General features: G+C 46.9%; 6 protein-coding genes across 6 annotated transcripts; 4 read left to right on the forward strand and 2 right to left on the reverse strand.

Annotated features, from left to right (window-relative positions):
• Positions 1–257: 257 nt before the first annotated feature.
• GLAREA_01494 (MFS general substrate transporter) lies at positions 258–2,796 on the forward strand (the record flags this gene model as incomplete). The annotated part of the gene is made up of 13 exons (XM_008088710.1): positions 258–401; positions 457–471; positions 536–600; positions 662–792; positions 846–874; positions 929–1,050; positions 1,103–1,170; positions 1,222–1,294; positions 1,485–1,769; positions 1,828–1,865; positions 1,920–1,997; positions 2,051–2,308; positions 2,492–2,796. The coding sequence occupies 13 exons, from the start codon at positions 258–260 to the stop codon at positions 2,794–2,796; spliced, it is 1,611 nt and encodes a 536-aa protein (XP_008086901.1).
• Positions 2,797–7,846: 5,050 nt separating this feature from the next.
• GLAREA_01495 (Protein kinase-like (PK-like)) lies at positions 7,847–9,927 on the forward strand (the record flags this gene model as incomplete). Its single annotated transcript, XM_008088711.1, has 7 exons — positions 7,847–7,889; positions 8,008–8,130; positions 8,184–8,295; positions 8,346–8,421; positions 8,600–8,755; positions 8,806–9,260; positions 9,309–9,927. The coding sequence occupies 7 exons, from the start codon at positions 7,847–7,849 to the stop codon at positions 9,925–9,927; spliced, it is 1,584 nt and encodes a 527-aa protein (XP_008086902.1).
• Positions 9,928–11,464: 1,537 nt separating this feature from the next.
• Positions 11,465–13,506, reverse strand: GLAREA_01496 (YAP1 redox; the record flags this gene model as incomplete). The annotated part of the gene is made up of 3 exons (XM_008088712.1): positions 11,465–11,645; positions 11,700–12,961; positions 13,018–13,506. 3 exons carry the CDS (start codon positions 13,504–13,506, stop codon positions 11,465–11,467), a joined length of 1,932 nt encoding a protein of 643 aa, XP_008086903.1.
• Positions 13,507–14,968: 1,462 nt separating this feature from the next.
• Positions 14,969–16,282, forward strand: GLAREA_01497 (BSD; the record flags this gene model as incomplete). The annotated part of the gene is made up of 3 exons (XM_008088713.1): positions 14,969–15,148; positions 15,197–15,902; positions 15,951–16,282. 3 exons carry the CDS (start codon positions 14,969–14,971, stop codon positions 16,280–16,282), a joined length of 1,218 nt encoding a protein of 405 aa, XP_008086904.1.
• A 212-nt stretch (positions 16,283–16,494) lies between these two features.
• Positions 16,495–17,152, reverse strand: GLAREA_01498 (uncharacterized protein; the record flags this gene model as incomplete). The annotated part of the gene is made up of 2 exons (XM_008088714.1): positions 16,495–17,033; positions 17,089–17,152. The coding sequence occupies 2 exons, from the start codon at positions 17,150–17,152 to the stop codon at positions 16,495–16,497; spliced, it is 603 nt and encodes a 200-aa protein (XP_008086905.1).
• A 433-nt stretch (positions 17,153–17,585) lies between these two features.
• Positions 17,586–20,400, forward strand: GLAREA_01499 (alpha/beta-Hydrolase; the record flags this gene model as incomplete). Its single annotated transcript, XM_008088715.1, has 3 exons — positions 17,586–17,630; positions 17,701–19,215; positions 19,273–20,400. The coding sequence occupies 3 exons, from the start codon at positions 17,586–17,588 to the stop codon at positions 20,398–20,400; spliced, it is 2,688 nt and encodes an 895-aa protein (XP_008086906.1).
• Positions 20,401–21,410: the final 1,010 nt, after the last annotated feature.

Here is a 21,410-nt window from a genome sequence, read left to right on the forward strand (position 1 = left end):
AAAAAAAGCGCACTGATTTTGTAACACCTCGGAAATCATCAGCTCGGAAACTTATTATACAGTTATACGGCCGAAAGGGTGCCGCGATCTTATGCAAGGTAATATTCACCATCCCACATACTCAAATACCACACACCTTCTCGTTCGTGATTAAGACTTACTTGTTCAGTTATCCGCTTCGTTCTTTCGTATATAAAACACTCAATTCTTTGTAATCAAATGTCAAGTTTTGCGATTCGAAAATAACAAAATCAAAGATGAACGAATCCAGGGAGAAACTCGAAGAGGTTATTCTCGATGCCTCATCGGATTCTCCAGATGAGACGATTACTACTATGGAGTATCCTACAAAGCTGAAGCTGGTTATGACTGTCGTGGCGTTGGTACTCAGTATGTTCTTGGTAAGCTTGATATTACATCCACCCACAGCTCGGGAGGTGAAACTGACTTGGACAGGCTGCACTGGATATGGTAAGATTCAATGTATCTTATGATTAGAGACATTATCGGTCGGCTCATTAACACATCGATCTAGACTATTCTCTCTACTGCAATTCCAGAAATTACCAGTGACTTCAACTCGCTTGAGGATATTGGATGGTCAGCCACCCCCCCTTTTGTGTCACCTTAATAGATCGATGCTAACGGATACATCTATTAGGTATGCGTCAGCTTTCTTCTTAACTATAGCATCGTTCCAATCGACCTGGGGTAAAGCGTATAAGTACTTCGACCTCAAACCGGTTTTCCTACTCGGTATCGCAATTTTCGAATTAGGGAGCTTGATATGTGGTATGTTCTCTAATTCAACTGATACTCTGTTTTGTTTACTGAGATTATTGTAGGGGTCTCGCCAAATAGTGCTGTCTTGATCGTGAGCTACTCAAAATAAATTCCTAGTTTTATATGTGTACTGATTTGTGTGCAGGTTGGTCGAGCGATCACTGGACTAGGAGCTGCCGGTATTCTAGGAGGCTGCTTTACTATCATCGCGTTCTCCGTGCCGCCGTTGAAGAGACCGGCGTTCAATGGTATTCTCGGGGCTACATAGTAAGTCAAATCTATACTTTCTCGCTTAATTGACTGACAATTCGACTCTCAGTGGATTTGCTAGTGTAGTTGGCCCTCTGTTAGGCGGTTTCTTCACAGCAAAGGTATCTTGGAGATGGTGTAAGTAATCCTAGACTTCAGTCTCCTTAGTGGTACTAATTTGGTTTGCAGGTTTCTACATCAATCTCCCAATTGGAGGAGTATCTGCTGCAATCATTTTATTCTTCTTTAAAACACCAAAAGGGTACGTACCCAATCCCGCGGTACACAAGATAAGTTATAGTCAAGATACATTGTTTACTCAATCAATTTGGCACAATCACGTATTTTGTCAATTGCTTTGAGTAAATAGTACCCAGAGTTGCCAGGTTACCAAAACTTCTCGTCCACCGCAATCCAACCATATTAACTTCTCTTTTCTAACTGCAATCCAGGGCGAACGTGGCCAACGATACGACTCTCCGCGAAAAGATTCTTCAAATGGATTTGCCCGGTGCCGCTCTAATCATGGCGGCTGTCGTTTGTTACATACTAGCATTGCAGGACGCCGGTGTCGCCAAAGCCTGGAACTCGCCGACAGTCATTGGCTTACTTGTCGGATTCGGATTAATTGTCATTGCCTTTGGCTTGGTCGAATATCTGCAGAAAGATCGAGCTTTGTTTCTGCCGCGGCTTATGAAAGATCGAACGATGATCGTATGCTGTGCTTTTACTGGAGTGTAAGCCACTTATTGAGCAGACATCATACTTGCAGTTTCCCCTCTAACTTGATCATAGATTCGGCGGTTCTTTTTTTGTCTTATTATACTACCTTCGTAAGTCAACATCGAACAACTTCAACACCCAATATAAATTAATATCCACTCTAGCAATATATTTTCAGTCCGTCCAAGGCGTCTCCGCATCCGACAGCGGAATTCGAAACCTACCTTTCATCATCGCCATGAGTAAGTCTTCAAAATTTCCAACCCCAATTTCTTATTTCTAATCTATCCCACAGCCCTTTTCATCGTACTTTCCGGCGGTGCCCTCACAACCTTCGGTTACTTCACGCCCTTCTTCATAGCAGGCGCAGTTCTCACGACTATCGGAAGCGGGTTACTATATACCCTAGACATCGGTTCACCCTCATCTCACTGGATAGGATTCCAGATTCTGGCCGGCATCGGTCTTGGGATCAGCTTCCAGGCGCCGATAATGGTTGGACAAGCACTCGCTGAAGATGAAGACGTCGCAACTGTGACGGCAATTTTGATGTGTAAGTGACACTCGCTATGGATAAGATCAGTGGCATCGAAAACCGGTATTTACTCAAAACAATTGACAATATATGCGATTGAGTCAATTGATTTGAGAAAATGATTTCTTGAATCATCATGCCCACCCTCAGACACCTCTTCATTTCCATTCTCACATAATTCTAATACTGACCACGTTACAGTCATCCAAACAATCGGCGGCGCCCTCCTCGTCTCCGCCGCAAACGCAGCATTCGTCAACACACTCATCTCAGAACTACGCAAGAACGTCCCAAGTATCGATCCCCTGCGCGTTATCCTAGCCGGAGCAACTGGTCTACGTGACGCTTTCACCGAGGAACAGCTTCCTGGATTATTGGTATCGTATATGGCTGCCTTGAAAGTCACTTATGCTATTGCCATCGCTACCAGTGGAGGAGCAGTGCTGATTGCTTTCTTTTCTCCGTGGAGGAGCATTAAGGGGAAGGTTTCTATGGGTGTTGCTTGAGTGATGGGTTACGCTGGCCCTGAGGGAGAGCGGGTTATAAAAGTTTCGTTTCAGAGCTAACATATTGTTATTTTACTCTATCCACATAGACAGCTACATCCTTTCGGCTTACTATTATTGTTTTTGTCACATCATCTCGGTAATGGAGCTATCTACAATTAGAATTGCGGCAAGAATTATAAGACTTTAATTGAGCTATATATTTCATTGAATGTTATGAATGCTCACCTGTCCCTTTTTGGTGCTTCGACTGTGAATAATCAAGAGAGCTTCTCACGATGCTTTGGCAGCATCAAGGTTTTGTTGCATATCGGTCGTTGCACAAGCGAGGGGTGATGGTTTGTTGCACTTCGATCATTGAACTAGGCCAGCGACCATGGTATTTTGTTGCATGTTGATGACTGGCGAGTCCAGCTTCTTATTGCATATCGAAAACTGGCCTAGACAACGGTTAAGTTTTGTTGCATGTCGAATGCTGCTCTAGGCTGTCATCGCTTAGCGAAGTTGATTTCTAGAGCGGTCTCAAGCCTTGACCTTCACATCGACAACCAACTTCTTACTTGTTCTTTCACTTCACCAACTCTAAATCTTAGGGTGTTCTGTATTAGAATTTGTTGCCTGTCGCAATAATTCACTGCTATCTATGAGAAAACTTCACTCCAGGTATATTAAGCCGCGACTAAGTCTCTAATTGATATAATTTAGAAGAAAGGGTTTGAGACACAGAAGAATCTCTCCACCGTACGGAGTACAGAAGCAAAGCGGTTTATGAGGTAAGGGTGGGTATGAAGAGCGAATCATATTTATGGTACTTATACAAAGTGACCAATCTATAGATGATTCCAGTTAGATACTAGAAAGATTTCCAAACCCAAGTGGACTGTCCCTCCACCTCCAAACAATGACATGAGAAAAGTGTTTAGAGAAAGATTTCATCTCGCTAAGAGGATCTCGAAATTATCCATCTAGGAATCCATGATTCAGTAATACACCGATTGAGTGTAATATAAAAGATACTGTAGCCACTCGTTTCCAGAGCGGACAGGTGTTCCTAGTTCCGAACAATTGGGCGTGTAGATCTCAATTAGCGGAACCGGTACCACGGATGATCGTGCCATCGTGGGCACTACCAAAAGCCAATCTGTGACCATACTGACAAGTTACAGTAGAAGAAAGTCAATACTGTACTAGTGTTCCACCAGGTACTCCGGATTTTCATGACGATTTGCCCTCTGAGACCTTTCATTAAATCTTACCGTTTTAATCCTGGCCACAGTTCACAAAGTTGGAAGCATCGACCAGTGACAAGCTCCAAGTGACTGGAAAGAAAGTACAAGACAATCTTATCAAGAAGCTTTTCGGAGCATCCAGACCAATGATGATATTCAAATCGTTCTACAACAGTTCAGACAGAATCTTAATCTCTAAAACTGCAATCATAAGCGAAGGTTGTAGCCAGTGCATTCTTGTGTGCAGAGTCATTACTCGCGAGTCGCACAATTCGTCCAAGCGTCTAAATAGTAAGTGGATGGACGTGCCGTACACGCGCCTCGATATCGAAATCTTCCATCTGAAGAAATTGGGTGTTTTAAAATAGAAACACGCTAGCTTTCCCTTCACGTGTGAGAGCTGCAGAGCAACACCAGCTCGCGGGAAGCCCCTTGGAGGTAGCACTTTTGGCTTGTTGGATGAAAACCACAATATTTGGTCGTGTCGCAGAGTCGTAGTTAGATTTTCGGATCGGCCGATTTTTTGGAGATTCAGGGTCCGAAAGTTGTACGAGTGGGTTCAGGGGATTGAAAGATAACTTGGCGCTTCTTTGTGCATTTCACTGCGTACCGAGAGGCGTGTAGAGGAGGGACAACTGCGCGGCTAGAACTCATCTGGCAAAAGGTGTAGACTTTACAGTAGTCAATAATGTACTTTGATCATCAATTTCGTAGGTTTGTTTCGCATGTGGAGAAGTGGAGGATGCGTGGAGCGGTGTGAGTGAGGACAGAATATGACTCAGGTCAGTGATGTTAGTAGTGATAGCTTGAACGATAATTATTCGTGAAAATTTAACTTACGAAGTGGACTGACTGCTACAGGAAGCTCCTTTTCCCTCTTCACTCTTATTCCTCCTTACCCATTTGGTGTTTGGATTTCAGCTGCACCGAAATCCACGAGCAAAAGAAGACGCCCAAGCTTCTTCTAGAACAAAGGCAATCCTATTGATCCTTTCGAACACAACTGCAATTTTGTTTGTCTGATGCAGGAACCAACAGGCCAACTCATTGGGCCGACATGTCTAAGATCAATAAGATGATTCTCAGCCCTTGCATGATCTCCCTTTCCACGTGGCCATATCGTTCTTTGTTGTGCAGCTGCCGCGGCTGAAGGCGAATGAACGGAAGGTACGCGGAGGTTTCTCGTTCCCCGGGTTAAATCCATTCTTCCAACTCTTGTACGATATGCACCAAAGTGGCAGGTAGGGCTGCCGCTAACCTAGTTCTAGGCAATGGGATCAGTCTCAGTAAGATTGCGTCTCTTTTAGTGTCCAGAACCACGAGGGAGGATTTGTTCCAAGTTAGAATAATCCTTCTGTCGTACAATGGACATCGTGTAACCAACCAGGCTTGCTGGTGGTCAAGTAGATCAGGTCTCAGTTGGAACCACATTTATGTCGACTGTCGTAGATTTAATTTTGATATGTGACGAGAGGATTTTGAGCGCAATTCGGAGAAGATTTGAGACAGGGTCTAATCTTACTAAATCCAGGTTGTTTCGTGAATCTGCAATTATAATGACAGCTCATCCGTCAACCATGAACCATCAATAGAGATAATGATGAAACAAAAGCAGCATTGATGAATTTAATCAGAAAGCTAGAAGAGCAAGAACTTCACTATTTGTATGTTCATTATATGGAGTGATGTTGTTGTTGTCCTTGACGTTGATATCGTGCTAGAAAAGGGGCGATCGCTCGCTACGGCACGTAAGAACGGAGCGTAACCCTTGGGATCATCGACTTGAGCATCATCAACATGGAGTCTTTATCGGACGAAAAGCGGTAACGCATATTTAGAATTCTGGAAGTCTCCTCAAAAGGTTGTTGTTCGCTTCCAGGCTGCATGTAGGTGTTTAGTGGTGGTCCGGCTGGAGGAAGAGAGGTTCGACAGTCCAACCGATGGCGTTTTCTGATTCTTGTGATCTTCTAGCCTCTGATTTGGTGACGTTCGGGACGACGAAGGATGGCCATGTGGGAACAGCATGGCCATCGCCCCTGTCCACAGAATGGTGGCATGGCACAACGGCAGGTCAGAGGCACAGTGCCCCGTACCGGCTCCTCTGGTCGAAACTGGCCAACCAGCACGTTGCCCAACCCGCTGCCTTGTGCAAGTCCTCCTGTCGTGAGCCAGCAGCGCTCCCCACCGGGAATTTGAATGCTGACAGAACATGTGCTGATTGCAACCACCACCTGGCAGTGAAGCACGAAAAGGGCGGCGGCCGCTTGAACAGCACGACTGAGGGGAAAATATGAAATGCAGCAACAGAGCTTGTCGACCTCCAGTCTGTCTGACCACGATTTGTAAGGGGAAGAAGATGCCGAGGATCAGTCCTCGGCATGCGACGAAGCACCAGAGCATATAACCATATTAAGTGGCCGATAAGCAGCAATATACAGGATGCTGTATGGCGCAAATCTGTATATCTTTGCCCACAACGTGGACTGCGGGTCAGATCTGGCTAACCCCTTCGGTGCGTCTCCGCTGAACGTGGCCGTCCATAGGGGTCTGGTCCGGGAGTGCAGCGAGTTGCAAGGCAAGACATGGCACCGGCATGGGCATGGCTGGGCTTGCTGGCTTGCTGGCTGGCATGATGGCAGCGGTGGTCAAACGCACCGAGAGAAAGGAAGTTGACTCCTGAGGAAGGACATGGGCCACCGTCAGCTCCAGTCAAGGACCAAGGAGTCAAGGACCCAGCAAATCTCAGTGCACTGGCACCAAGTGTCGGTGTCGGTGTCGGTGTCGGTGGACGCTTTATAAAGACAAGTGCCCAGTGCCAGTGCCAGTTCCAGTTCCAGCATCTTCATCGTGCCGTCTCGTCTCATGCGTCTGTGTTCTTGTGCTTCCGCTTCTCCAAAGACGATAAGGCTGCCGAGTGCTATTCCCAGCGGGTGAATCTGCATCGCTGCATGCTCTGTACTCCATCCGTGGTTGTAGTGTAGTCATTGACGCTCTTTCCAACCTCTTTCCAGCCCTTTTCGTCCCGGTCGAACACCCTCTGCCCATTTCAGGAATCGCCTGGAGGCAGCGGCCCCCCGACGACCAACCAGGAGCCCCATCGGAGAGACGTGGAGTTGCGTGCATCCGGAAGAAGACGTTGGGCGTGGCGACGGCGGTATCAAAGGTCGCATTATTGAAGTGTTGGTGGTGTTGAGAGAAAGAACGACAGCGTGAGTCGAGGAGGGACCAGAGCCACCAGACTCAGACCAGGAAACACCCTTCGGAAGCCGCCCAGGAATGCTCGCCGCCCTTGCTTGCTCCCATTGATCAGTGCCAGACAGTAGTGGTCCTATTTTGGCTCCCGCCCTGCCTGCCAGAGCTTCTTTTTCAGCCCGCTAAACATTCCTTCACCCTTCCATTCTTCCATCTAAAACATTCCAGGAGGTTTCGAACTATTCTGGAAACCCATTATTCAGTCTTCGATCTTCTCCAGCATTTATTTATCACGACTTCTTGCACCACGCCGGGCACGAAACGAATTCACTCACGACTGCATTGCATTGCCATAGGTACCTACCTACCTACTTATCCTCGCCTTCGCTTCGATTATTGTCGGCCTTTGTTGTCGCCGGTTCTTTAGGCATTCTCCCTATCAATACAAACCAGCGCACGACATCGACCCCGAACGACCCTGGACGCATTCGAGCCCTTTCACTCTCACTACCATTATTCTCTCCATTCGGTGCATGAAAGCCTTCTCGTACTGATCATGCCTGTGGGCAACAACACTTCTCAAGACATATTCTACCGGCCTAAGTACTGGGTCGCAGAGTCTCTACAAGATGGGGAATTCAAGCGGGAAGCAGGTCTGCTTCGACGATGATGGTAAGCGGGGTGTCCGGGAAAGATTTGACAGCCAATGCACTGCATTAGCAGCGAGATCTTGCCTCCAGTCTGCATCTGGCACTTCAGAGTTCACCGGCTAACCGTGGTGGTGGGATAGTAAACTTGAACCATTTTCGCCTTCTTCGAGTGGTCGGAAAGGGCGCCTTCGGCAAGGTTCGCATCGTGGAGAGAAAGGACACAGGGTTGACATTTGCATTGAAATACATACGCAAAGACGAAGGTTCGTTTTAGACAGAAAGTTTACAGTACCAGCGCTGACCTGGGCAAACATAGTTGTGAGGTCGGAAAGTGTACGGAACATACTCAGGGAGCGACGAATGCTGGAGCACCTGAGCTATCAATTCATATGCAATCTGCGGTACAGTTTTCAAGACATTGAGTACATGTATGTTGGCCACCACCCATTCGATGACGAGTCGCTAATAATCCCACCAGGTACCTCGTAGTCGATTTAATGAACGGCGGCGATCTACGATTCCACATTTCGAGAAAGACTTTCACAGAAGAGGCGGTTCGTTTTTGGATTGCAGAATTGGGATGTGCTCTCAGATACATACATAGCCAAGGAATCATACATCGAGACGTGAAGCCGGATAACGTATTACTGGACTCCGAAGGCCATATACATTTGGCGGACTTTGTAAGGATTTGGACCTCTGATTTCTATGGACTCTGCTGACGATTCAAAGAACGTTGCCTCCGATTATAGCCCAGGTCGTCAATTAACAAGCAAATCCGGTACTCTCGCATATCTTGCTCCCGAAGTATATACAGGCACTGGTTATGGGCCAGGGGCGGACTGGTGGTCGCTGGGTGTTTTGTTTTACGAATGTATCTACAACAAGGTAAGTGCTCAAATCTGGCCGATCAACATGATCTAACGATACCCCTTTAGCGCCCATTTGATGGCAGCACTCATTCTAGCCTCGCAGCCCAAATCACCAAAGCCAACCCAAACTTTCCAATTACGAATCCCCCGGTAACGATGCCATGCCTTCACGCAATCAGCTCAGCTCTCGAAGAAGACCCAAGCAAACGCATGGGGTCAATGAGCTTTGAGAGTTTTAGTGATAATCCATTTTTTAGACCAATAGATTTTGAAGCACTGGAAAGAAAAGAAGTGGAACCCGTTTTCATCCCATCTGGAGAGAAGACCAATTTCGATGCGACATACGACTTGGAGGAACTATTGTTGGAGGAAGCACCTTTAGAAGCGAGGGCGCGACGGCAGAAACCTAGGGAACAACTTAGAGAGGACGCAACCGATAAGGAAATCCGGGAGGATGAACTCTACAGACTGATCGAAAACCAATTCGCAGCATTCGATTATACGCAAGCAGCATTTGAGAAGTGAGCATATTTCATACTTACTTTTTGGCTTTGCTAACGATATTGCAGATTTGCAGAAGGTAAAGACCCAACAATAGGTGTCGCCACAAGCGAGAGTCCAATCGATTCTCCTCAAAAATCTCCTCGAACCCGTAGAAGGGTGGCAAGTACCCAAAGCAGTGTTCATAGCAGCAAAGGTAGTGCTTCACATTCAGCGAGTACTCAGCCTGTTTCGAGGTTACGGAATCAGAACTCAAAATCGGGAACTCCCTCACCCTCAGGATCACCACCAATGGATCCGCCTCCTCTACCCAACGGCCATTCGCAATCAAAACCTCCCACTGTTCGGACAGTCTCAACTACCTCGAATCCAAAACCACCAATATCACCATATCAACCATCATATAGCAGGCCTACGAGACCTGGAGGTTCGAGAAAGGAATCAATGGGAGGTGGCATGCAAGTAGTCTTGGGCGAAACCGGAAGCTGGACCGAATTAGCCAAGAAGGATGCTACTCTTCCTGTAGATGCTAAACTGAACGATTCAGACAATAGACCGAACGGTATGTTGGGCTTCCTAAGCAGGAAGAGAGGCAGGGGACATAGTCCTAAGCCGCAGGAGCGGGGCATTTTGGGGAAGGAAGGTGCCAGAGTTGTCATTAGTAGTGGGGCCTCGACGGCTAAATAGACGTCGTGTCGCCTCGTGTTGGATCTTACTGTGTTGTTATCAAACAGTGAACATACGTTCTATCCTGGACGAATCATCAGCATTCGGGTTTCCAGCCAAATGTGTTTACCATATCTTCGAATGAGCTTCGCCTAGCCACTTCCAAATCGCATCGTCGTTCATTAGCTGATGGACATATGGGTGGTTATCTACCTACCAGATCCGTTCTGTTTCGACGGGTTTTTGGATGTAATGCATGTATCATGGTGGGCATCTTATCTCAACAGCATATTTTTTTGTACATGGAAAGCGGGAGTTGAATTTGTTGATTGCTCCTTTTGTTTTATGTGGCATTTGCTCCATTTTTCTCATACATATATAGGAGTAAGGGTTGAAAGAGTTGAAGATTTTGGGGGAAGTGTGAGATGATGGGTATTGGGTTGTTAGTGGTGTTGGTGATTACGGAGGGTGGGAAGAGGAAGGATGGGGAAGGGACTATAGCATAGTTAGGTTAGGATGAATATGATACCACTTTGATTACGTGTTGAAATTGTGTGTTCAGTTTGGAAGTGTGATTGTGAAGTGAGAGGATTCTCAGGTAAGATTACATATTAGCGGCTGAGAAGTATTATGGAAAAAACAAACCCGACTTCGATCGATTCAATTCATGTGAAGACATGATATAGAGAACCAAAAACTGTATAATGCCCGAGTCGCAGCACGGGATATATTCTGCAAGTGCCTAGATAAGCAGATACGCACCTGCACGTGGTAAAATCGTCACCAGTGATTCAGAACCCATGAGCTCTTAATCAAGATCACTTACGTCAAGTGATGCCAGTGATAGTTTTAGTGAGCTATTGAAAACAATAAAGCTAAAAGATGGGACAGATACCGAGGTTGTGGAGAGAGGAGTAACAGCAGGGAGAGGTTTGAGTATGGATCAGGCTGGTGGAGTAATACTATATTCGACTCATAATATGTGGTGGCTAATTTGTTCAAGTAAATAAACTATTTTGTCTCTTGCGATGCATCTTACGGTAAGCAATAACAGTAAATCTACCTAATAAGAGAGGAATACTGGGGAAGCTGTTTTTCCAATGTTGTGGTAATTGAAAAGTATCCCGTCGGGTTTGCAACGCACTGGTGGATAAACGTATATCATATCATAACGCTAGTTAAATTTATTCTCATAGCAAGCTAATCAACATATCAGATGATAAACTCCGCTGCTACCATACAGACAGGAAAATGAACGTTCCCCTTCCTATTTCCGAAAAAGAAACAAGGCATTCCATTCATTGATAAAGAAGTAGTAGCGATTGAATGAGCCACTTCGAGCCCCGCTCTCATCTCCCTCACATCCTCCACAGGTATACTCCCATTCCCAAAATCAATCCACCAGTCATTCAAGACCTAACCGTACGACGCCATATCATTATCCATGATAAAACCCCCTCCTTTGGCAAATAGAGCCATTTTTTATATTGTATTGAACGCCTCAATTCCCGTGAAATGCCGCTGAAGTGTATGTTTATAGTCGTCAAGGTGCGTTAGCCTATCTCGTTGCTTTCTTGGTGTTGTCATTGTCGACATACGACTTCATTATTTTCTGGAAATCAGATTCATCGACCACCGCACCGGTCTCTGAACATTTTGCTTTCTTCTGTAGATCCTTGCACAAGTTGTCGAGATCGAAATCGCCTTCTTTGACCTTTGGACAAGCTTGCAGACGATCCCTAAGTATTTTGTTAGCATGTTCCCACCATAAAATGAAATTCACAGAAGCATACCAAATAGTGTTACAGCTAAGCATTTTTGATCTATCGTCAGCCGGAACAACCTCCTCATCCGCATTCTGCTGCTCGTCTATCTGCTGTACAAGATCCTTCTTAGGGGCGATTGGACTGGCTTCAACGTTGTATGGTGTGCTGAAGTCTGGCATAGTGTACGCATCACCGAAAAAGCTATTATCGCCAAATACATCTGTGGAGAGGATGTTGTCCTGAGGCTCGCGGTAGTCATTGAATAATTGCGGATCGAATTGGTTGTCATTTTGTTGGGCAAACCAATCAATTCCATTAATGTCGAACGCTGGGGTCTGAGCCTCTTGGATTCCTGAAGTTGTAGAAGTTTCAGACATTGTACGTGGAATTGGATTGTTGGGATTTCCACAAGCCATATTGAGCTTGTCGCAAAAGGTGAGCTCACCTGCAGCATTTGCCTCGCTAGAATGTTCTTCTCCAATGGTGGTTAGTGTCGAGTCAATTGGTTTGTTGATTTGAGGTGATTGCATAGTAGGCTCTGGAGAAGTACCGCAAGACGAGTTCGGCCCATTGTTGGAATTCGATGAAGCCGATGGCGAGCTGTATGATGTATTGTGACCAGTGCTCACATTGCCATCCCCACTTGACCTGGACCCGTTTGTATTAGTTCTATTGCCAAAGAAGTCATAATCGGGACTCTTTCCGACGCTCTCAAGGATCGAGGGACTAAATAGTCCAGATAGACTTGACATATCCCCACCATCAAGCAATACAGGACTTCTGGTTATGCCCATATTGGAGACGGTGTTGGCAGGAGGCGCAAATTGTTGAGATTGGTTACGGGGGCTAATTTGATCTCTATCAATAGGGCTGATTGATTGGTTTATGGTGGAGACTGGGGATGCGGACTGTCTCGCTCCATTAACAAGACCATTTACACCGGCCAAAGGAGGACCAGGAAGGCGACCGAATTTCGGAAACTCGAATGAGAAGTTGACATCGTTTGGATTGTTCAACCCTCCCCCGAGGCCTTGTCCAGAAAGATACGCGGGGTATTTGCTGTTAAGTGATGAGCTTCGGGCGACACCGGCCCCAACGGACAACCTCTTTTTGTACTCTTTGAGCTCGGTCGACATTTTCTCAATCTGAGCTCGAAGAATACTGTTTTCGTGATTTGCCGACTCTGAAGCTTTCTGGAGATCCTCAACCTTGGTTTCAAGATCCTTTAGATGTTTTTCCTTGCGTTCCCGGAAGGCTCTTTGAGCGGCACGATTTTGGGCCTTGCGCTTCTGGAGCCGACCGCATTAGTATGGTCGAGTATACAAGACCAACCTGGATTACTTACTGTGGTAGGTTCTGAAGTCAGCGGCTTGCGGCCAGGCTTCTTTGACGATTTCTCGTCACCTTCTCGTCGCTTTCCACCTCCGTCCTCATCCTCCTCCTCGTCATCCGGATGGCTGCGCTTATCATGACTGTCGGCCTCTCCGTCTGAGGAGGTCCCAGGTAATTTGCCAATCATCTGGCCTTGCGATCCATTGTCGAAACCATAATCATAGCTTCCATCGGCATCAAATTCGAAATCTTGTTCATAATCAATGAAAGGGCTGTCATCGAGACCACCCAAGGTGCCAGAAGCCGGAGCTTGGACTGGCGACTCGGAGAAGGCAGTTGGAGCCATGGAAAATATGCCGCTGTTTTGGATATTCTGAACTGGCGAGGACTTATCTGCTTGCTTGGTGTTGGAGTTGAGCGCAGCAAAGAGAAGTTGCTCTTGTCTGGCGGACAAAGTAAAGGCCGGATTGACAGTGCTGGCTCTCTTCGTAGCGGGATCCATAGAAGGCACACAAAGCCCGGAAGGCGGGTCTAATTGAACTATAACCTATGCAATTGCGACCGGAGTAGACGCGTGTTTGGTGTTGTTAGATAGCAGATGGTAAGGCTGCTAGATGTGTAAGTCTGAGGTGTCGAAGAATTCGAGGGGAGTGGGGAGAAAAGCAGTGACGGCAAACGGCAGCACCTCCAGCGAGAGGTAAGCTTATGCAGGCGTGCGGTGCTGTAAATGGCTAGGTACGGAGCACGAGTAGTCGAGTAAGAGTCACGACCGAGGGGTAGTGGGCGAGTGCTGTGAGGAGTTTCCAATGTTTGGCGGTCTGGAATAAAAGTGTACGGGAAATGATGGGTGTTTGGGGAGGCGGGCGAATGCAAATTGGGATGCTGGCAGTTCGCAGTTCACGCGCGCATATGAGCGGTCGATGAAGTGCAATTCTTTGCCTGAACGTGAACTCTGCCGTACGAGTCTGCGTGTCGGGGTTTGCTTGTTAGGAAGGGGTCTGGTGCGGTTCTGGATGGTCTGTACGGAATATGGCAGACTCAGGCTCACGCTCGTCGAAGGGGGAGGGGTGCCCAGGTGCCGCTGATCTCGATTGATAATCAGATGTGCAGGGGTCATGGACTCGAACCGCAGTCTTGACGGTGGATGGAAGAGAGTGGAAATCCATCTAAACTCCGAAATCCCGTCAACAAAAACACCACCAAAGAGCATAAGCATACATATATTAATAGGAAGGTATATCACTTAATGATATGCAATACCGGTTCTGACTCAGATGCTTTTGCTGCTAGTAAGAGTTTAATTCACTGCATAGGTACCTAGGTAGTATTTCCTCTGACGCCATGGTGCATCATGGCAATCTGTTTTCAATCCTCAAAGACCGTTCTGCAACATAGCCTTTGCTCTGCGGCCTGCTTCGTATATGGAATTCTGTAATTTGCTCTTCCTCCGTACTAGTTTTGCTATCCACACCTGCAAACTGGAAAAGACCCCGAATTTGGACACGTTACAGACCAAGTCCTAGCCCCATTGTTTACAGTTCAAGTGGCAACTCGACGGGTACAGCGTTTGTTTCTTTCATGCTAGGCTTGCTTTTGGCCGAAGTAATACTACAGTAAAGGCTATAGAGGTCTAAATTAATGTCCAAGTACAAGTAATTAAGATACTACCGTACTGTTCCAACTAGACAACAGAAAACCACCTTCACTAATCAAATGCTACTTGAGTACACTCTTCACCCCTCGACGTCGGTGGTCGGCGTCAAGTAATCCCCCGCATCCTCATCAATACTGATTGATCACGTGTGTGGCATTGTCCGCTTGGCAGTGGGCTGGCGGCATATTCTGCACGTTCTCTTACCGGATTGGGCAAATAAGCATCTATCAACGGCTCCTCGTACGAGCCCTCTGCTAAAGTGTTGCGCTCGAACAACTCTTCAACTAAGCCAAAGAGCATTGATTTGAACATGGACCTTGCCTACGACCATATCCAAGAGGAGGCGCTTTCACCGGACGAGCCCGTCGATAAAAAGGAAAAGAAGCCGGAAACGACTCTCAACTCCGACTTCCAAGAGGCATACAAAGCGATATCATCCAGTCCCTGGGGTGCGAAACTCGGAGGGTTCTTCGGAAGTGTGGTGAAGCAGGTTTGTTGAAATCGGCTGTGGGCAAGCGATATGGCTAAGGATTACTAGGGAGAAGTTGTTTACAAAGAGGCTTCATCCGAGCTATCTGCTGTCCAGAGTGAAGCAACCAAAGGCTTCACCGATTTAAAGTCCTCCTTAATCAGCCGCACAAGAGCCCTCTCGGTTGCGCAAAACCCAGAAACCTCCAGCGAAAGCGCGAAGGAAAAGGACGGAGAAAGGGATGTGTCAACAGAAGAGACATTGAAAGAATCCGAAGGCGTGCTTGCGAGACTGAAGTCAGAAGCTGCGAAACGATTGAAGGATATTCAGCATGCGGAAGATGCCGCGGATGAAGCGCTTTTGAAATTCGGAACGAACCTAAGGGATTTCTTGAAAGATGCTGTGAGCATTGCACCGCCAACTGAAGATTCGAGCAAGCAAGGGAGCACAGTCCTGTTTGAAAGCAAAGATGCTTCAGGAAAGCGGGTGATTCACACAACACGATTTGATGCTCAGCTTCACGTCATACATTCCTCCCTGGAAAGCTTCACAAAAGACCCCGTCAGCGACGAATACGAACCATGGACGCAGACATTCGATGTAGAGAAGAAGACAGAGGATATCAGCAAGGATTTGGAGAACTTTACGGAACTTCGAACATCTATGGAGAAATTGGTACCAGATACTGTCAAATACGAAGACTTCTGGAAACGATATTACTTCTTGAGACACAGCATTGAAACTGCCGAAGCACGCAGAAGAGACTTGTTGAAAGGTTTGATCAACCCGTTGTATGTGGCGAGTATGTATTGACAGGAAACAGGTGCAGCGGCGTCAACCGAGGAAGACATTGCATGGGACGAAGATTCTGAGGATGAAGCTACTTCTAACAAAGCGGCTTCTAAAGCTAAAGAAGTAGGGAGACCAGCTTCTGCCGGATCGTCTACGACACTACACCCATCAACTCAAATCCCAGAGACAACGCTTTTGAAGCCTGAGGAAGCCAAGCGCAAATCGCAAGACGAGAAATCTCAGGCTGATAGTGAAGGAAGCTATGATGTGGTAGGAGCTGCTTCTGGCGCACCAAGCCATGCACCTAGCAGTCCCAAGGAATCTCGCAAGGGCGATGATAGCGAGGATGAGGACTGGGAATAAGAACTCAGTTGGAATTGGTGGTGTACTGTTTTGTATGGCGTCTGTTATCCTTGTTTAGTGACCATGGTTCTATGGCGTCCAGGTTATTCGACTTTGTTTCACCCTTGCATGTTCAAAATGCCCCTCATGTGGTAGAGAACATGCACTGGACTTTGATATACCCTCTTTAACGCCGTTGCCTTTTGAAATGAATCTCGAAATGTTTGCCAACTTCAACGCTTCTTCTTCGTGACCTTGGTGAACCCCTCCTCATCCACTTCTGGCACCACTGGTTCTCTGGTTCTCACTAAAGCAGGGGCTTCATCCATATCAACATCTCCATCCTCATCTCCCTCATCACTCCCATCCGTCTCATCTTCCTCCTCACCCCTTTCCCTCCGCTCAAAAACCTTGCCCAAATCCTCCGCTCCCCTCCTGGCATCCCATTTCTCCTTCATCTCCGTCACCTCCGCAAACTCGCCCCTCAAACAATGCTTCTTAATCCTCATAATCTGCTCCGCAACCTCATATGCGCTCTCATCATCGACATTTACCTCGAACTCATCCAACATGACATTCAACAGAAACTCCTCCAGCCATTCGGCATCTGCGTCTGGCGTATCGTTCAAAAGATCGATCGTCTGCGAAGCAAACCACTCGCGTTTAGAAGCTGAGTCTGGACCTCCCCATTGATTCGTTACGGCGAGGGAGAGCGACGGCCAGTTGAAGATGCAGAGGGTCACGCCAAGTTCGAATTGCGCCTGGCATTTTTCTGTCGCAAAGCCGCGTTAATTTATATTTCCCAGCATTCGATTTCTACAACTGACCCTGCGACGCCGGATTACGCCCACTAAACTCCATAGCACCCGGAAGTAATGTTGCTGAAGCCATGGTGTTAGTATCTTTCCAAGATGGAATTTTGGAAACCTCGATAGTCGTATCGTATGTGGGGTAACTTTTTGAAGGAAATTTTATGCACAGACGTAATGATCGACTTTGTGCACGCAGAACGACAGGGGCTAGAGTCGGCTCACGATTTAATGACGATGGGGCGGCCGAGCTGGGGAAATGAGCGTCTCCAGATTTGGCTGTTGTATTTTGGTACCGTAAACGACTCGCGACGATCCTTGAAGAACTCCTTTAGCGTTTCTTCTTTTAATGTTTAATTATTCTGACAACTAGCTGGGGATACAACACCATTCACAGTTGAGAGCTTGCAGATATAGCTTCAAAGGCTTCAATTGAACCCTTTCCTGGCAGTTCTGTTGCTATCAAGGGCCAACAAATAATTCGATTTTGAACGAATAGGGGATCGCACTTTAACATGGTGTTTAACACTGCGACAGTAGGGTCGGCGGTTACGCCTGCTGTGATCCAGACCTTTATAACTCATGCAAGTATTCGAACCCAATTCCACTCCATTGCTAACTGTTTAACAGTACCTCAAGCGAAAATCGCATGCTCAAAAACCAACAGCGCATATTTCCTACGATGAAGGTCTCCATTTGATCCGCAAATTCCTCATATATGCCTCCCACCATACTGTAGAAGACGTACAGCGCTTCACGGCCCAATGGGTTCCTCACCCGCGCTGGGTTAAGGTCGATGAACTCCGGATTGACGAGGCATACATAAAGAAATCCGCCGAAGCGATTCAGGCCGAACTGGGACCTCACGGAATTGGAAAGGTTGGCGGTAGCACTTGGTGGCAGTGGAGAAGACCGGGTAGCGAGTTGAAGGCCGAATGGATTGAGATGAGAGATGATTATAATGAGAGGAAAAAGGCTGGTGGAGAGTCGAAGAGGGTCATGCTATATGTGCACGGCGGTGGCTATTTCTTTGGTAGCGTTGATGAGCATCGATATCAAATGCAAAGACATGCGAGGAAGCTTAAGGCAAGAGTTCTGGCGCCCCGATATCGATTGGCGCCTCAATTCCCTTTCCCTTGTGGTCTTCATGACTGTCTTTCGGCATATCTATGGCTCCTCACGGTTCAAGATCCTACAACTATTATCTTAGCTGGTGATTCTGCTGGTGGCGGTATGGTTTTGAGTATGATGATCATTCTTCGCAATCAGGGCCTCCCATTACCTGCTGGAGCTATCCTCATATCACCGTGGGCGGATTTAACACATTCTTTCCCAAGTGTCGCAGGGAACAACCCACTGGATTATATTCCCCCTCATGGGTTTCACCAGAGACCATCCGCATCATGGCCGCCACCAAACACTGACGATATGCTTCAAGTGGAGGAAGAAATCGTGAAGAAGCTTGCCCACACGGAACATGCTTTGTCACCTCAACAAAGTGAGTCTGATGCAGTCCAAGGATTTCATGTTGACCATCATCCAGATGCCGATCTTGTAAATGACACTGCTGCCACTGGTACAGCAACGAACGACGGAACAGGCCACGACGCAAATACTGTTCCTGGACCTGGCCATGATCTCTCAATCCTTATCGATGGGAGTTTAGTGGAGATCAAGGATCAGATTCAGATGTATGCCACTAATCAGTTGATATCTCACCCACTCGTATCCCCTATATTACAACCGTCTCTTGGAGGGCTACCGCCTCTGCTTATAATGGTCGGTGGAGGAGAGATGCTACGAGATGAACAAATATATCTTGCACACAAGGCCGCGAACCCGGCCAAGTACCCACCAGGAGATGCCTTTTTAGATGAGCATCCTCGCGAAAAGCATAGAGAGCAGATCACGAAGTGGAAGCCTACCGATGTTCAGCTACAAGTCTGGGATGATTTGTGCCACGTTGCGCCTACTCTAAGTTTTACTCGACCCGCAAAATACATGTATCGATCAATAGCCCAGTTCGGTGCTTGGACTCTTGCGAGAGCTCAGAAGACTGATATTGAGATCACCTATGATGACGATGTATCTATCATCTCGAAGTCCGAGACTGACGACGAGGACGAAGCACCAACTAAAAATACCGTGAGTTTTCACTTCAATGATCTAGTCTTGGAAATTTCACTAACAAATGAGGTGCAGGGAGGTACTACAGTGAAAACAGGTAAAAAGGAAGGTTATGTTGGGAAAGCTGGGGATCCTCTGCCTAACTTCAAGCGCCACATGATCCGCCAGAGAGTCGATCGTCATGGTAGAACATACGGTTTAGAGCCCGAATCAGAACTGCCAGCTTGTAATCTATCTCCAAGCGAGATCGGAGTGATCAAGGCAGGACCCGTGAAGAAATGGATGGCAGCAAAACGCGAATGGGACACGAAGTACGCTTCAGAAAAGCGAAGAATTCAAAAACAGAGAGCCAAAGACATGGCTGAAGGTTACAGAGAGTTTGGCAATGGCGAAGTGCCTCCCCCATCCGCGCTTGCTGGCCGTAGAAAGACAGGAGATGATCTAAAGGAGGCAAAGAAGACTCGTAGTATGGGTATGAGTCTCTGGGCGCTGTGGGGTAGCAAACACGATGAGAAGGCCATGAACAATGAGAAGGAAACAGAGAGTCCAGAGGTGATAGTTGTTTCTCCGAAGACTGGTGATGGATCAAAAACACATCCGCAAGACGAAAATCAAGCTTCGATGACAGTTCCTAAACCAGAAGCCAGCCGAAGTCGTTCTAGGCGGCGAACTGTCACAGACCAGCATCAGACCGATAACTCGGATATTGATGAAAATACCTCCGCCGCAGATCTAATAGCCTTGAGAAAAGAGCACGCCGAGAAGGAATCCTCACCGCCTCTAGATCCGTCGAATGTGGCACCTCAAATCCTAGTCCACTCGCCCACAAATGAAGGCGATGACTTCGACCGCAGACGTCCTAAGGCAGGTGGCATCGCTCTCCCTTTCAGTCTTGCGAACCATGATGCCAGCGCTAGCATGACTACTCTGGAATCTACAGCTGGCGTTCCACCCGCTGCAGATGTGCGTACGCCGGGAGTCACAGAAAGTGGTGTTGACGATGATGACGCGTTCAAAGATCTAGATAGCCTTGTGAAAGATTCTGATGTCAATGATCATGGGATTAAGGGGAGACCTAAGGATTTAGCTGAGGCTCAGAAGAAGGAAGAGCTGGCGGTGGAGAATGGGGAGGTGGTTAGTGCGGAGAGACCTCCTTTGGAGAGTTTTCAGACTGCGATGGAGGTTTTGCCTGTTGCTAAGTAATTTGAGGATGATGGTGGAAGAGTGATGTTATATACCAGGGGTGATAATGTGTAAAAGTTAATAATGGAGTTCGAGTTGGAAAAGTGACAGAGTCTATGCGTGCGGTGATATACTATCAATGGTTTGAACATCAGTTCTAAAGCAACATCAGGCTTTTCGAGCTAAGATGATTGACTCCTGTTCTTAGTTCTTTTCATTTTTCAACAGACGGTTTCTGCAACAAATATTAATCCAAGGCTAGTGTCACAACATCTAAGCCCGAACGACACTTTACATATCCATTCATCGCCAACCCTTACCATACAAAATTCCTCACCATCACTAGCAATGTTACCTTTTGAATTTCAAGCCCAAGTCTAGGCCGATCGAACACCTCAAAATCACCTACCCGCTCAACCCTCGTGCAATCCTACCTGAAATTTTCGAGACAACACTCCAATTTCCCTTTTCCAAAGTACAACGGAACCAAAACCCTAGTATGACCAATGATTCAACTTCAGCACCCTCTAAGATTATCCCCTTCCACTGAATTTAACTAACATAGATGCTGAGTGTGAATCCTCACATGCCGGAAACCCCCGGAGGAACGAGCGATTTATGCTGACGACAACGCACCACAGAATGGTAATTATATGAGTGAATTACTTGCGATATGCAACAAAAGAGCAAAGGGATTACTATTTTTGGGTTCTGTGTCTCATTATCAACTGGATGCAAAGAAAGTGGTGAGGGACGGTAGAAATAACGCTCGAAAATATCTCATGTGGCAAGACCTCGCATTCTATGTAAAACACTGCATCGCGCTTTCATCATTATTATATTTTAAGTCATATGCTAACTAGACGACATCGGTATCACTTGCTGTACATAAACCATATCCCTAAACGCCAATTCGCTGTGCTATGCCTTCCATCTAAAGCCCTTGTGACTATCCAATCCATTCATGCAAACCATGTACGATCAATCCCTTCATATATACACGCCACTGGCGCTCGCTTAAATCGACGATC

Source organism: Glarea lozoyensis (genome assembly GCF_000409485.1).
Source record: "Glarea lozoyensis ATCC 20868 chromosome Unknown GLAREA7, whole genome shotgun sequence".
NCBI lineage: Eukaryota > Fungi > Ascomycota > Leotiomycetes > Helotiales > Helotiaceae > Glarea > Glarea lozoyensis.